General features: G+C 37.2%; 2 protein-coding genes across 2 annotated transcripts in view; both read left to right on the top strand.

The window, feature by feature from the left end:
* Window positions 1–829: 829 nt before the first annotated feature.
* On the top strand, window positions 830–6,129 carry LOC102238243 (gamma-interferon-inducible lysosomal thiol reductase). The gene is made up of 7 exons (XM_005811052.3): window positions 830–1,193; window positions 3,266–3,454; window positions 3,538–3,612; window positions 4,783–4,869; window positions 4,956–5,108; window positions 5,741–5,809; window positions 5,900–6,129. The coding sequence occupies exons 1-7, from the start codon at window positions 1,059–1,061 to the stop codon at window positions 5,966–5,968; spliced, it is 777 nt and encodes a 258-aa protein (XP_005811109.1). The 5' UTR covers window positions 830–1,058; the 3' UTR covers window positions 5,969–6,129.
* An 823-nt stretch (window positions 6,130–6,952) lies between these two features.
* Window positions 6,953–15,660, top strand: part of LOC102218225 (cAMP-specific 3',5'-cyclic phosphodiesterase 4C) — a 62,850-nt gene continuing 54,142 nt past the window's right edge. The window contains exons 1-2 of the mRNA XM_014473315.2: window positions 6,953–7,348; window positions 8,449–8,672. Of these exons, the coding sequence (XP_014328801.1) occupies window positions 7,310–7,348; window positions 8,449–8,672 (263 nt within the window). The 5' untranslated portion in view covers window positions 6,953–7,309. The remainder of the gene's footprint in view (window positions 7,349–8,448; window positions 8,673–15,660) is intronic.

Raw genomic sequence — 15,660 nt, 5'->3', positions numbered from 1 at the left:
GTTTCTGATAAGAAAAACACAGACGCTCCTGACCAGACCAGCAGCACTGCTGTGGAGGACGTTGCTGTAAAAAAAACCCTAAGAACTCATGGCCAACCTTACACCTGCAAATCATGTAGGTGTGAGGCATAATTTATTCTAAAACAAATGTAATAATTATGGAATACTAAGTAAAAGTGAGAAAAAACAAAAAGTCAGTGTTTCTTTAAATATTTTGTGCATTAGCAAAGGTGTTTGGGGGAGGGGGATGTGGCATGGAACAATTTCAGAACTTCTGGCCTAATCCATACATTAGTGATTCACCAAATTAAATTAACGCTTGCCATATTTTACAATTTTCAATTTTTCACTCTTTCATCTATTGTGTTACCTCAATATATAGGTAAGTGTTTTTCGTTATCCAAGTGGTTCCCTGTGTTTTGGGGTGAAATCAGTAAAGTCGTGTATATAAGACAGCAGGGGAAATTGTTGTAATGCTCTATGGTTTGTGAAGAGATTTTTCTTTTAAGTTTTAAGATTTCTCTTGAGCAACACCTGTAGAATGAGGAAGTAAGCTGAGATATAAGCATGTGACAGTGACTTGCATGCTGCACTCACAACTTAAAACTTAAGATTGAGACAGAACCCATCCAGTGTTATAAGTAGTCAGAATTCAGCTGACTCATACAAGTTTTACAATTTGATTCAAAAGATTAGTCAATCATTAATGTGCGTTCAGTGAAAACAGCCGAGTCATTAAAACTGCATGGAACAGAGGAAGTGTAAACATGCAAGACGCCCAAGCTATTTATAGATATTATGGAAATGTGCTCTTTCTTGGGGAATTCTCACTTCTTCAGAACAGCAGCAGAGGGGAGGTCAGGCTTGTTGATTCTCTGCTAGCTACAAATGATACTGTAGTGACTGTGCGCTGCAGCCAATCAAATAATAGGAAGCCTTCACGAGGAAGCGCCAGAGCTGTATTTAAAGAGGAAAAGTTGCAGGCCACTCGGTCGCAGTTTGGAGCTGTGGTAAATAGTGTGAGTAGAGTTGCGAAAAGATTTTGGCCACAACTGAAGATGAGGCTTCTGCTCCCGCTCCTGTTGGCAGTTTGGGTCAGCGCTCCGTTCGGCGGCTGCTCTCTCCCCACCTCGTCATGCCTCCAACCTCCAGCAAAGTGGTGCTCCTCGTTAGACTCAGCTGTTCAGTGTGGGGTGAGCTTTTATTTCTTCTCTAAAACTTGTTTTGCTTTTGGCTATATTCTGCTGCAAAGAACAAAAAGAAGCACTTATGGAGTTTTTGCCTTAGGGACAACTGACCCTACCGGCTTTTATCCTAAGTCGAAGAACAGTGACAGACTCGGTAACAACACGAGACCATGACAACTTGTCAGCTTGGTGCCCGGTTCTAGCTTTTTGCTAGCTTTTTATGAACGTAAATATCCATGTTTCCCCCTTTGGTCTCTGCTTAACATCTATGCAACTCAAGAATTTTAAGTGTTCATTATATTATTCAGGTCATAAAGTCAAAGAGGAAGTTCTTAGTAAAATAACCTGAGGGGGAAAATATCTAAAAACGAGGAAGTAAAACAGGGCAGCTTTAGTCAACCTTACGCACGCGCGTTACAGACAAACATCACAGTCAAGTTTTCTAAGTTTGAAAAGTTAAGAAATCCTCTAAAATTCTAAACAATAGAAATGTGGTTGTCAAACTCAGAAATGCTGCCATAGTGTCAATTAATGAAGCCGATTCTAACAGAACACCTTGGTTCTGTTCTGCCACTAAAAACAGAAGCATTCATATTTGGTTTCTGTTTGTTTTTTTAATATATACTGCTCAAATAAATAAAGGGAACGCTTTAAGTGTTTAACACCTGTTTAAGTGTTCCCTTTATTTTTTTGAGCAGTGTATATTTATGTTTACATATGTTTACAAATAATATGGCAATATCAGGTTGAAGAAGGGAAATGGTACCATATATAAACCATGTCAGTGTGAGCCTTTTGCATTTTGGTAAACATTTCTAGAAACTGATGAACACCTCACATCTAACACCAGCCGAAAGGTCTGAATGAATAAAACAACTATAAGGACTATGTAAAAACAAACAAAGAAAACAACAACAACATAAAATACATAATTTTGTGATAATCACATGATACCGCAAATAAACCAGGTGTTTTCTGGCAATTACAATAAAAGTTGAAATAGATACCACATCTTTAAAAGTGACTAACCATTTCCTGTGAGTTATTTTGAGCCAAACGATGCAGCTGAGGATGAGGACACTGTTTAAACTCTCTAAAGGTTAAATTCAGCTCGTGTTTTTTGTTGATCTGATGTAATATTTCAGTCCTAAATGTCATGTTTTCAAAAACTGTAAGAGCAAAATCATCATAATTAACAGAAATAAGGGCTTTCCACCATTGAGCTGTGTGTAATTAATCTATATAGCGTGTTTCACTTGATGATAAAGTTCCTCAATTAAAAGGACTTTTCAATAATCTACGCACTCACCTACTTGTTTCTTTCAGCTTATTACCACTAACTTTTTACTAATTTAGTAGCCCCAAATAAACTATTTCATGCTCATGTTATTTATAGTTTATTAATATATTTCTCTTGGTAATTAAGCATTTTTATTAATAATGAAGGTAATTACTCACAACAATGTTTAAACTGGATGTGAAATTTAATTTCGCCTTGTTTGAGCCAGTTGACTTTTACAAAATCTGAGCAATAATGACCCCCGATCAAACCAATGAAATTAGTATTATTAGTTGTTGTGTAGGGCTGCACTGATATTGTTAAATATTGGTATGGTGATATCAGGTCTAATAAACTACCTTCAAAACTTCAACTTCTCTTCTGTAATTCAGATTCCCTCGGTGACCTCTGGCATCTGTGTCAGGTGATGTCACCTGATACAGTGTCAGATAGGGTCACCTGACACAGGTGTGTCAGGTGTGGGATCATCCACACCTACTGGAAGGATGCGTAAAGTTAAGAGAATTGCTCCAGGCACCAAGCCCTGAGGAACGCCCTGGCTAACTGTGCTGCAAGTGAAAGAAGAATCATTGATGTTTCCTGAATCTCTACATGTTTAAATCTGTGGAAAATATTATTAGGAATGAATAATCAAAGACTACATAATTCTCAAATTAAACAGCAGCTGTAATGTGTAGCCTTTAAACCTTGATTATTATAAGCCCAGAGCAGCAAAGCAAGTGCTTGCAGACATTCTCACCCAGATTCAGACTCCTCTGCCTTGGCTGTCTTGCTGCAGGTGTTGAAGCAGTGCCTGGAGTCTGAGTTCAGGAGGAGCCGTCAGACCGAAAAGCCAGTCCAGGTCGGGCTGTACTATGAGAGCCTGTGTCCTGGCTGCAGGGGGTTCCTCACTGAGATGCTCTTCCCCACCTACCTGCTGCTCAACGATATCATGTCTGTTACTCTGGTACCCTATGGAAATGCACAGGTAAGCAGCTGCTTAATAGAAATATTTCATATACGTAAAACTTGTCTCTTTTGTGAAGTATTTTAATTGTCTCACCACGGCAGGAGACGACTGTCGCTCAGAAGTATACCTATGAGTGCCAGCATGGGAAACAGGAGTGTCTGGGGAACATGATAGAGGTAATCACAGAGCCATGGAATCTATAATAGGCAGACAGACTTTTGGGTTATGGTGTGAATGCTGTGTGTTTTATTCATTTGATTATTTAATATGTAAAGGCCGAGGCTCTGAAGGTATCATCAGATTCACCACGCTCCTGCACTGTCAGGATATTTTCAGTGAGAAGTCAAACAAAGCCAGTTTCCTCTGGCTGTGTGGAGCTTAGAGTAATGCAGTGCTGCCCCTCCTGCACATGTTGCTGTGTGTTGCTGTTCAGCTGGCTGAAAGAAATCATGTAAACTTTCCCTCACTTACATGATCGCACTACCAATTAACTCAGCTTATTTTACTCCCAGATCAGCTAAACTGTTGAATATTGAATTAAAAATATATTTCCTCTAAATGAGGCTTCAATCAATCTGGGCATTCATGTTTTCAAGATTTATTCATTTATTTCGTTATTAATTTATTTTTACATTTTATAATGGTGTTTTATTTTGTGGGACTTTACCTATTTCATCAACTTTCTTTTTAACTAATAATTAAGATAAATAGATAAATAAAATAAATACATCTTCAACTACATAAATAAAGCTATAGTTAACTAAACACGCACCCTATAAAAAATATTTTATTCATATTTATTTTGTTTTTTCTTCATCTGGACATTTGATAGAGTATTTATATAATTTTTGAATGAAACAGCTTTCCATGTAACTGCTGCTTTGCCAATTAACATTTTTACATAAAAAATTTAAATAACATGAATAATTTCCAATTTATTTCATAATATTTTAAAAAAAAATTATGCTCCTTTTTCTACATAGTTTTTTACTTATTTATTTATTTATTTAAGTAAATTGAAACAGTTTTATTATTAGCCAGAAGGATGAATAATTTTGGTCTTCATGTACTTTGGAACATCTGGTATGTTGATTATTCATCAGTCAGTTTTGTCCCAATGTTGTTGAAAAAAACCAAAACAGCTCAGAGATTTATCTGTGAATAAACATTTTGGGAATCACAAGGAAGTGTTATCTTCACTGTTTCAGGTTGTTTCTAAAACCATTATTTCAAAAATATTGTAGGAATACAAATAATGCTTAAAGGTGAACATTGTTACTAATGCTGTTTCTGTTACTCAGCAGAGTTGTGCTTCACCAATGAATTAGTTCCTCTACTTTCCCTAGACCTGTTTAATGAACATGACTGATATGGCTTTCCCAATCATCTTCTGCATGGAGTTCTCTGCTGATGTCATCGGCTCAGCTGAAAGTGTAAGCAGGTTTTTCTGAGTGAATGTTTCTCTAGCTCAACTGTTTTTGTTCTCATTTTATCAATAAATTTAATTTCTTGTTTGTAGTGTCTAAAAGTCTTTGCCCCTGATCTGAGCATGGACAAAGTAATGAGCTGTGTTAATGGAGACATGGGAATGCAGCTGATGCACCAGAATGCCTTGCAGACCAAGGCATTGAACCCTCCGCACCAGTATGTGCCCTGGATCACCATCAATGGGGTACGTCTTTCAAAAGTCCAGGATAACCAAAGAAAGTCCATCAATTCTGAAACTAGCAGTTTGATGCAACTCATAAAACTTTACCAGACAAATGGTCTCTCTGCCTTAAGGCAGCTGAAAGGAAGAGCTGCTTATTTGTTGCAAAATATCTCATGTTCAGTTAGATTGGATGGAAATCATCTCTGGATAGCAATTTTCAAGTCTTTCCACAGATTCTCAATTGGATTTAGGTCTGGACTTTGACTAGGCCATTCAAACACACAAATTTTTGTTTTCATCCCCCAAAGTGCTGAGACATCTTCTGCTGTTTTGCAGAAGACAACCATCCAAGTAGATGGTTGTCCATCTAAGTAGAATTGACAACCGCTCCAAGATGGTGGCCATGTTTCCTGCGACCCAGCAGCCAGTGCCCGGTTGCTCTTCATTATGTCTATTTCTCTAACAGCTGCAGGACACGGGCCTTCCAGGCCTGCTGCAGGGCTGGGTCTGTGGATGTTTAAGAGCTAACCTCTTGCTCTCCACTGGGTTATTGTGGAAAGTCTCTATTTCTTAGTTTTGATTGACTTAATGCATTCATCTATTTTAAAGCCAGACTCTAAAGTTTATTTAAAATTATATTTATTTTTTTGCAGGTGCATACAGAAGACCTGCAGGAAAAGGCCATGTCCTCCCTGTTCATGCTGGTCTGCTCCATGTATAAGGTACAGTTAATGTCTCTGATCTGTCTCTTCATCTTCTCTTTTCTTACAATGAATTAACATGTTTTGTTTTTGTTTCTCGGTTACTTTCAGGGAACAAAACCTGCTGCCTGCGGAGGGAGCCAGAAACTACACTACAAAAGTTACTGCCACAATGAATGAAGTAGCAGCTCAATGCTGCAGCCTCTAAACTGAAGAACACTCATAAATATTGGTTTTCTTTGTATCTTCATTTTGTCTCTAAAAAAAGAAATGGAAGATTCCTCATTTTTAAAACTTGCACAAATAAATAAAATCTTCTTTCTAAAATATTTGAAATCTGATCTGTTGTTTCATGCTTTTTCATTTATGCAAAGCAGATGACTTTTTGGTATCCAACCCTCTTCTCCATGGCCAGTAGGAGACGCCATATCGTACAAGTTTAGCCAGCCTACCTAGAGTGAAACTTACACCAAGTTGCATTCAAGGTTAAAGGTCAAGTCACTGTTCTTTCTTAAAATAGTGATGTAGTTGCTTTCATTCTAAACCACCATAGTCTGCTGCATTACTAAATTATTAAATGAAGGCTACCTGATCAGAGCTGCTTTTGACTTGTGATAACTGGAACATTCAACATATTTGATGTGTATTGATGATTTTGATAATGGCAGTTGACAAAATTAGTGATTTTTTTTTTACTGGTTTCACAATTAGTGACTAATGTCTTTATGTTTTCATGATCTAAAGCACTTTGAACTACCTTGTTGCTGAAATGTGCTATATAAATAATCCTCATTGATTATGAAGTTTTATAAAATGTTAAATAAATAATATGACAGATTTTAATACATAATACAAGTACAAAGTAGCAGAGAATCCAAAGACAATCAGTTAGAGTCTAATAAGTTTGAGCTGACATTCTCCTTTGTTATGTATTTGCTTTTCAAACTGTGCTTCATGTGGGTACGCATCAGAAGCAGGCAGGGTCATTAAAGTTCAACATATACACACGTGAGCAGAAACGCAAAACTAAGACTTGTGAAAGGAAAAATAAAGCACAATTCTAAATATCACCTTGCCTTATGGAACCTTTGTGAGGAGCCTAACCTGTAGGACCAGTGCTTGATATCAAGACATCATGCCACCGGATAGACACAAATGAATGATATCTTGTCATGCAGGTCATGAGGTTTTTCTATGCTTTCTGTTTTTTTACACAAAATAATCCACTTTTTTTTTTTTTTTAAGAGAGAATGTCTCCATATTACGGGCCTGATAAAGTCATGGTGTGAGCTGCTGCCATGAAGCATCGAGCCAAAAGTGGTACCATGAGTGTTAGGTGTTTATCAGCGGTACAAGCTGACAGCTGAGGAGGCGGGGAAAGCGTGACGTGTTGAGTGACAGTCAGAAGATGGATTGGTGCCACAGACAAGCTCCTATCTGATCTTAAATGGGGTTCCTGTATCCTCCTCTTTGGCATTTCCTTCCAAGCTCAACTGTTCCCATGACAGAGTGGCCGAAAGTATGAGAAGAAATAACTCCAGACTTTTCAACGTTACAGAGGTAGGAAAACATTTAAAGCTTTATAGAAGACAACTTTTAAATCCATTTGCATGTAAGAACACATACTAGGATGTTTTCTCTTTTTTCTGAGCTAAAAAGAAACTTAATCTAATAATCTTAACTAAAACAGGATTTTATTTATGTATTTAAACTGTACTTTAATAGTCATATGCTATCTGCTCAGCTTTCTGCTTTGACAAAAAAATTATAGTTGTCAAAATAGGCAACAGTAATGAGGAAACAAACTGTCTCGATTTAAATTAATAATAATTAAAAGTCACAATCTCTTTCTGATTAGCTTCCTGTCATTCTCATCTTATTCAGCGATGGTGAAGAAAGTAAAAAGGTTGTTGACAATTTTTTATGGAAAGGTGAAACATCCAGGCACATGAAGTGATAGGATCATGGGACACGGCCAGAAACACAGGCTATTATCTGCAGCCCCCTGGCGCTGACGCGCTAAAACAAAGTTGTCCTCAAAGCTGAATCCTGAACTCTGGATCTGTGTAAGAAGCTCCTATTGTGTCTGAGGCAGGAATGTGGGGGTCTCAGGACCTGAAATCAGATAAGGCTTCCAAAAATAACGTCGGACTGGTCTTCTGAAAGGCTCGTCACAAAACCGGCTCTGTTTGCTGCTTACCTTTTGAAACTATTGTAATATATAAAATACAGTCTATTCCTGGATTTTCTAAATATTTATACTGAAACACTTCCTAATTCTTTATGAAATCAGAATAATCCTGCAGGTGCTTTTTTCACATGCTCAGTTTATTGTAGAATGTTGATTTTTTTGTTTGTTTATTTTGTTTTCTAAACTAAAAAATGTTATTTATTGTCTTTAGTCATAAAAATTTGAAACAACAGAATCAAAGTGAACAGCTGAATGGTGAGTTTTATTTTCTGAAGAGTTTTCAAGATGGAAACTATATTTTTTCTTAAGTAGCTTGTAAATCGGTTTTCATGGATCATCTGGTTTCAGTTTGGCATTTAGTGATCAGCCTTAATTCTTTAGATCAAAGCTAGCACTTATAGTTTTGACCAAAGTGACCCCGTGGAATTCCCCCTTCGCCTCTTTCACACGCTTGTCCTGTCCCGTCCAGAGACACTGGGACTCCTCGGAGACGGCCTCGTGCGTTGAGCTCCTCCAGGACCCTGACGTCAGATATGCCGTGAAGAGGGTCTTCTCAGGCAATGTGCAGCTGCCACGGCTTTCCTGCAGACCCTCTACGCAGGAGAGGCCACAGGATGGGGCCCTGCCGGAGCCAGCGGCCCCTCCAACACGCAGCATCAGACATTCCAGGAGCCTGGGGACCCTGACCAGCTGGTGAGTTGGTGATTCTAATGTCTCTAACAACATTCAGCTCATTTCCTTCTGTTCTTTGGATGTATGTGTAAATTTCACAGGCTTATTTTACACTTTCAACAGCGAGACAATCTAATCCTGTTTAAGGGACTTCACTGAAGTTTTTCTCAATCCAAATTTTACTCATAATGGAGCGCCTTTCTAAAATATGTACACCCCTTAAACATATTCACATTTTCTCCCATTAGAATCAAAGCTTTCAATGTATTTTATTGGGATTTTATGCATTAGGCCAATACGTAGTGGTGCTACTATCAAGTGCAATAATTTAGATTTTTTTTTCAGTTCAATTAAATTTAATTTAGGGTAGTTATATAGGCTAATTCACATGACACTTAAAAAATAATTTCAGTTCAATCACACATACATTCCAATTATCAAGGTATGTGTTCATTAAGCTCAGTTCATTATTCAAAGTAAATTTCAAATATTTCTCTCTAAAGAAACCCAGCAGATTGTCATTGACTTACAGCATTCACTCGTCCTGGACAAACACGTAGAGCTGACATTGTATCGCTGACTTTACGCAGTACTTCTCAAATAGTGGGGCGCGCCCCCCAGGGGGGCGTGGAGAAGTGTCAGGGGGAGCGCGAGAAGCAGGAATTTATAATTGTCTTTATTCATGCTTAACTGATTAAACAACCCTCCGGTCACTAGGTGGCAGGAGTGTTCAAACCAATCAACATCCTGCCTGTTTAAGCCAGTAGAAGTAGCTACGCAGCCCTGTCGTAAACGAAGCAGAGGAAGAAAAAAACGGAGCGAAGGATACAAACGCGGATATTTTGAAATATATCTACCTACCGTCATAGAGGAGAGATGGAGAAGTTTGACAGTGAAAAGAAAAACGGCAGCAGAGGACAATAAAGCAAGTATGACGGACTTTTATGGCCAGGCTAAGAGTTTTTTATTTTACTTTCAAATACGAGAATACAGTTATACTACGAGAACCAAGTCCTATTAACGAAGCTGAAGTTGGTTTTCAATTCTAGTTTCCGATTCTGAAAATGTCTAAAGGGCGATTGTTTCCACTTAATTTTTCAGTACCTTCCGCAACTTTAATCGACTCTAGTTTAAAAACTACAACACCTAGACTCTTCAAACCTGGATTGGATTTTTATGCTCTAATAGCAGAATATTTAGAACCATGTTTGTGATTTGTGAAACTTTTATCTGATTTTTGAAACTTCAATAAAGGTTGATTTTACCACTTTTTTGCATCTGGATCATACTAGAACCGCTCCAATTTAAAAAAACTACAACACCTACACTTCAAAATTGCACTGGATTATTCTGCTCTAATAGCAGAATATTTAGAACCATGTTTGTGATTTGTGAAACCTTTTTCTGATTTGTGAAACTGCAATAGAGGGCAGTTTTCACCCTTTTTTTCAGTCTTGGTCACACGAGATCTGTTCTAATCCCAAAACTACAACACCTAGACTCTTCAAACCTAGACTAAATTATTTTCAACTGGTAGCAGAATATTTAGAACCATGTTTGGGATTTGTGAAACCTTTTTCTGATTTGTGAAACTTCAAAAAAGGCAGATTTCACCACTTTTTTAAAATCTTGGTCACACAAGAACTGCTCTAATTTCAAATATACAACACCTAGACACTTCAAACTTGGACTAGATTATTCTGCTCTAATAGCAGAATATTTTAATCCATGTTTGGGATTTGTGAAACTTTTACGTGATTTGTGAAACTTCACTAAAGTTTAGATTACTATTCACATTTGTTCTATGCAGTTTGTTTCAAATTCAATTCTAATTCAAAACCACTTTATTATTCCCATTGAGAAATTAAATGTTGGTGTAACACATTAATTCTTCAAAGAGTTATTGTAGATGGTGATGGCTGTTGGAAAGAAAGCTCTTCTGCAGCAGTCGGTTAAGTGAAGTGACGTTTCACAAATCAGAAAAACGTTTCACGAATCCCAAACATGGTTTTAAATATTCTGCTACTAGTTTAGAATAATTTAGTCTAGGTTTTGAAGAGTCTAGGTGTTGTATATTTGAAATTAGAGCAGTTCCTGTGTGACCAAGATAAAAAAAAAAAGTGGTGAAATCTGCCTTTTTTGAAGTTTCACAAATCAGAAAAAGGTTTCACAAATCACAAACATAGTTCTAAATATTCTGCTATTAGTTCAAAATAATCAAATCCAGGCTTGAAGTGTCCAGGTGTTGTAGTTTTGGAATTAGAGCAGCTCTTGTTTGACCGAGACCAAAAAAAGGGTGAAAATTGCTCTTTATTGCAGTTTCACAAATCAGATAAAAGTTACACAAATCACGAACATGGTTCTAAATATTCTGCTAGTAGAGCAGAATAATCCAGTCCAGGTTTGAAGAGTCTAAGTCACAGGTGTCAAACTCCAGTCCTCGAGGGCCGCAGTCCTACAGTTTTTAGATGTGCCACAGGTTCAAAACACTGGAATGAAATGGCTACATTTCCTCCTCCTTGTGTAGATCAGTTTTCCAGAGCCTTGCTAATGGCCTAATTATTCTATTCAGGTGTGGTGCAGCAGAGGCACATCTAAAAGTTGCAGGACACCGGCCCTTGAGGACTGGAGTTTGACATCCCTGGTCTAAGTGCTGTAGTTAAGTTTTTAAACTAGAGTCTATTAAAGATGCGGAAGGTACTGAAAAATTAAGTGGAATCGCCCTTTAGCCATTTCCCGAATCGGAAGCTGGAATTGGAAACCAACTTCAGCTCCGCGTCCTATTAGCAGAATAGTTTAAATATTGGCAGAATAAAGACGCAATATTGCTGGAAGAAAGTCGTGAAATTAAAAAACTTCGATAGAGTGATACGTGACCCCCTCAGCAAATCTGGTTCTTTCTATTAAATAAAAAGTTGCTTAAACAATCATTTCAAAGTCCTAAGGCTGAAAATTTGCTTCTGATGTGTTAAAATATTTTGTATTTACTCATTTGCTTAACTCATTTGTTAAACCAGTACCAACCATAACCTTACTGAATAATCAGTATTCCGCAATTTAGTGCAGTATGGTGAAAAGTTATCAGAAAATTAGTCTTTATTCTCAACCAACTTTATTCGTATTTAAAACACAAATAAAAAACCCAGAGCCTGGCCCTTTTACTCCATCATAATCAAGTAAATGTAGCTCTCAGAAAAAGGCCAGGAAATAGACAAAACCTATGTTTTTATTGTTAATGCAAAATGTTGTACACTTTTCATCTCTTCTTATCTGACAAGCTGGAACAATATTTCTGCATATTTTCCACAATAAATGTTAAAAACTGTATACCTTATGAAAAACTAAAGTGAAGAAGCTGACAAGTAACCAATGCTTACAGTTGTAAAACATTTTATTGCATTAAGTCTAAAAATCTACATCCCATTGAATCAGTTGCACTTTTTCTCTTTCAAACTGAATAGTCTTAATTAAAGACTATTCCTGAATAATCTTGATTAATAAACTGAACTTAATAAACTGAACTTGGAAATTATTTTGAGACTTAGAACAATAAAACAGGGGTTTTGATAATAAGGTCATACACTGCTGGAGCCAGTGGTTTATACAGTTACATTATTAAATATGAACTAATTCACAATAGTATTTCAATTCTGGGAAGGAAAGGGCACCAGGGGGCGTGAAAAAAAATTATGATCCGACAGAAAATAATTGAGAAACACTGCTTTACAGCAATCCGTCATACTGAACATGCATGTAGCAACAGTGGAGAGGAAAAAGTCCCGTTTAACAAGAAGAAACCTCCAGCAGAACCAGAGCCAGAACTTTGCTCAGTACAGTGGGTTTGAGACAATAGAGCAGAATGCCCAAAAGACCCCCAGAATAAGCATCTGAAAAGTGTCTTCTTCATGTTTATCTAGATTTTTTTTAATCTGATGCCTCTAAGACCAAACTATTGGTAGCCTGGAAAGAAAAGCTGGTCAGAGATGATGACCAAATGGAGCTAAATAGTAAAGTATATACTGGAATTTTTCATATTGTGCAACATTATGTGAAAAAAATCCAAGAGTATGAACACTTTTGAAACTTTTTATGTGAATTGCTCTTTCAGACAGTGCTGTTGTCTTTCTGAATAATCAAACATTTGAAATAAGAAGGTATTGGGCTGAGCACAATAATTATGAAAAACATTCACCAGTGTTCTTAAGATAAAATAATTAGCCTGAACAGAGTTATGCTCAAGGCATTAATCACTCTTCAAAACAATAATCAGTGGAAAAAAATAGCCTAAGAAAATTCTGATTATTGCCAAAACACGAGTGAAACTGCTGCTTCAAACCCTCCTGTGGTTTTTGCCCCTCCTCTTTAAACTGTGTGTGTGTGCATGTGTGTGTGTAGGCACGTGCCCACCGTTATCTTGTGTTTATGTGTTGCGAGAATGAAACCTGGCCTGTTTGATAGCAGGTGATCAGAAATTACTCAGTTCTGTGACGAAGGCAATGTTTTATCACTTGACGCTTTCATCAAGGTTTGCTGTTTAATGAGAATGAAAATGAAGCTAAAGAAAACAACTGCAGAGGAAACACGGAGTTCCTTGGAATTCTTTGTCAGAAATTTCCCACGCCAGATACAAATCCTCACCAGAATTAAAAGATAAAGAGATCCAATTCTCCTGGTGATCTCAGGTTGCTGTGACTTCACAAAGTTAGTCTTTACTACAACAGAGACACCTCCATCTGTACTCTGCTCAGTTCCTTCCTCTTTGACAGGAGCTGATCCCTGCAGGGTGTCATGAACAGGTCATCAGTTCCTCACGGCAACATCTGAACTCTAACAAAATTTATTTATTATAATTCAATATTAATTATTAATTAAATCATCAAGTTATTTTATTTGATCTTATTTGAGGAACAGTCTCTATCCCAGCCCTGGGTTGGACGTGTTACAGCTGAGTCTCTGCCTCCAGGTCTTTATATAACAGACATTCCTGCTTTGTCCTCGTCAGCATTTTGTTTGGTTTGAAGCTCAGTGAATCCATGTTACACAGCATCCCAGAAAGACTCCCTGGGGTTATCAGCCATATGTTGTTCTCTGCTACAAACTATAAATGAATAGAAGTGTGTATTACAGTCTTATTTAGAAGTAATTGGTACTTGGAGGCAATCAGACATGAAATCCTACAGACTGATGTCCATGTAGCCACCGGTAGGCATGTAGTAGCTCTGCCTTAGATCTAACTATAGAGTTGTTTGTGAAGTAAAAATTCTTTAACTGTTGCCCCGGCTAGCATAGGGCAGCCTGGTGCTCTCTTATGTATAAGCTGCTTGAGGAAGTTTGATGGGGTGCCAGAGAAAGTGTTCCTGAGGAAGTTGTGAAAGCCATTTCATCCAGAATCTGCCACACATGGCCAAAGAAATCCCAGAAACATAGACCCTTTAACTTTACTATTATATAGACAAGATATTATGGATTGTGTTGCAGGGAGATGGAAAATCCAGCACAATAGTACATCCTTTGAGTTTAGGATTGTTTAATTGGAGATACATCCATTTAAACTCTATGGTCGGTTTCCAACCTCCAGTTTTTGTGAAACTTTCATCAGTAAATGTATATTTTATCTGACTCTGCACTATATTCAAGAAGAAATTACAACAACAATGCAAAATAGGTTTTGGAGGCCTTCTGTACCAATTCTGGTGGCCCTGGGCAGATTTGGCTGCCCCTGGCAACCCAAAGAGACTGAAATCTGATTGGACAGAACGTCGATGATCCACACAGACATGTAAGGGAAGCAGCACAGCCAAGACAAATGTTCTAAAAATAGAGAATAGACTATTGGAAGTAAATCATAATAATTCAATTGAAAAAATTATAATCTATGTTGCAAATATATTGTTATTGATTCTGATAGCGACAGCCTACCAGGGGACCCCAAAGGACTTCACACTACATTTAGTAATTCACCCATTCACACGCACATTCAAATTCTATTAGTGGATTAAAAGTTTGAAAGAAATTTCTAACTTTTTCTTATAGCTCTATAAACTATAATAAGGAAATGTTTCAAAAGTTACAGAAACGGAGTTTAGAAATGTCTTTGCAATGTAAATTTTGTGGAACAAATGAAAAGCATCAACACTCGCTCTTAAAGCTGAAGCTGCGTCTTGATGAACTTGAATGACCCCATCTCCAAGCCAATGCTTTTCATACGAAGGTACTCTCTGTTCTCTGCCCCCAAACCTCAGTCGAACTGCAAAGGCCTCACCTCTGCCTACGTTATCCACATGACAGGAATGATGATGTGCCTCAGGGCCTGAATTGGTTTGAGTCCAGGATTATCTTTAGATCAGTTAAAGTTGGGGTGGGGAAACAAATTTATATAACAAAAAAAGAAATCCAATATCAAAAAGTTGTTTGTTTTTATTTGATTCCATTATGGTTTATTAATTTTTGTTTGTGCTTATTCATCAGATGTTTACGGTGCTCATTAAATAAAAATGTCTATAGTTGAATATAGTTTCAGAAAAAAACAAAACATCGAGTTTGGAGCTCTATCGCTCTATGAAGAGATCTGCGTTCTGATTGTCCAGCTCAGCTGCTCTTTAAAGGGGTCTTCCAGCATATTAGCTCTGCTGAAATAAGAAAGCCATCACTTTGTTTTGTATAAAAATGTTTAGATGCTACACATACAGTACAGTTAGAAAACTAATCTCTGTTTCACTAATGTGAAGGTGAGATAAAAAAGCTGTATAAAAAGCTGCCGGTATTTTACAGTAAGTCAGAGAGAGGTGTTTTTTTTGTTTTGTTTTTCTCCAGTGGAGATATCCACTGCATGCAAGATACTGACTACTCATAAGAAACTGACCCTTTGTGTCTTATCTTCTTCTGATCTTTCTTATTATCCATTTGTTTATATGTTCACCATTTCATCTTTTCTTACCAAAGTTTCCTGCCCATAGCTCAGGTCTATCATTTTATATTTACATATTTATGACAGCACTATGATTACATA

This window comes from Xiphophorus maculatus, chromosome 6 (genome assembly GCF_002775205.1).
Source record: "Xiphophorus maculatus strain JP 163 A chromosome 6, X_maculatus-5.0-male, whole genome shotgun sequence".
Lineage (NCBI taxonomy): Eukaryota > Metazoa > Chordata > Actinopteri > Cyprinodontiformes > Poeciliidae > Xiphophorus > Xiphophorus maculatus.
The sequence above is the reverse complement of the archived record's forward strand: the minus strand, read 5'-3'. Positions and strand labels throughout refer to the sequence as shown.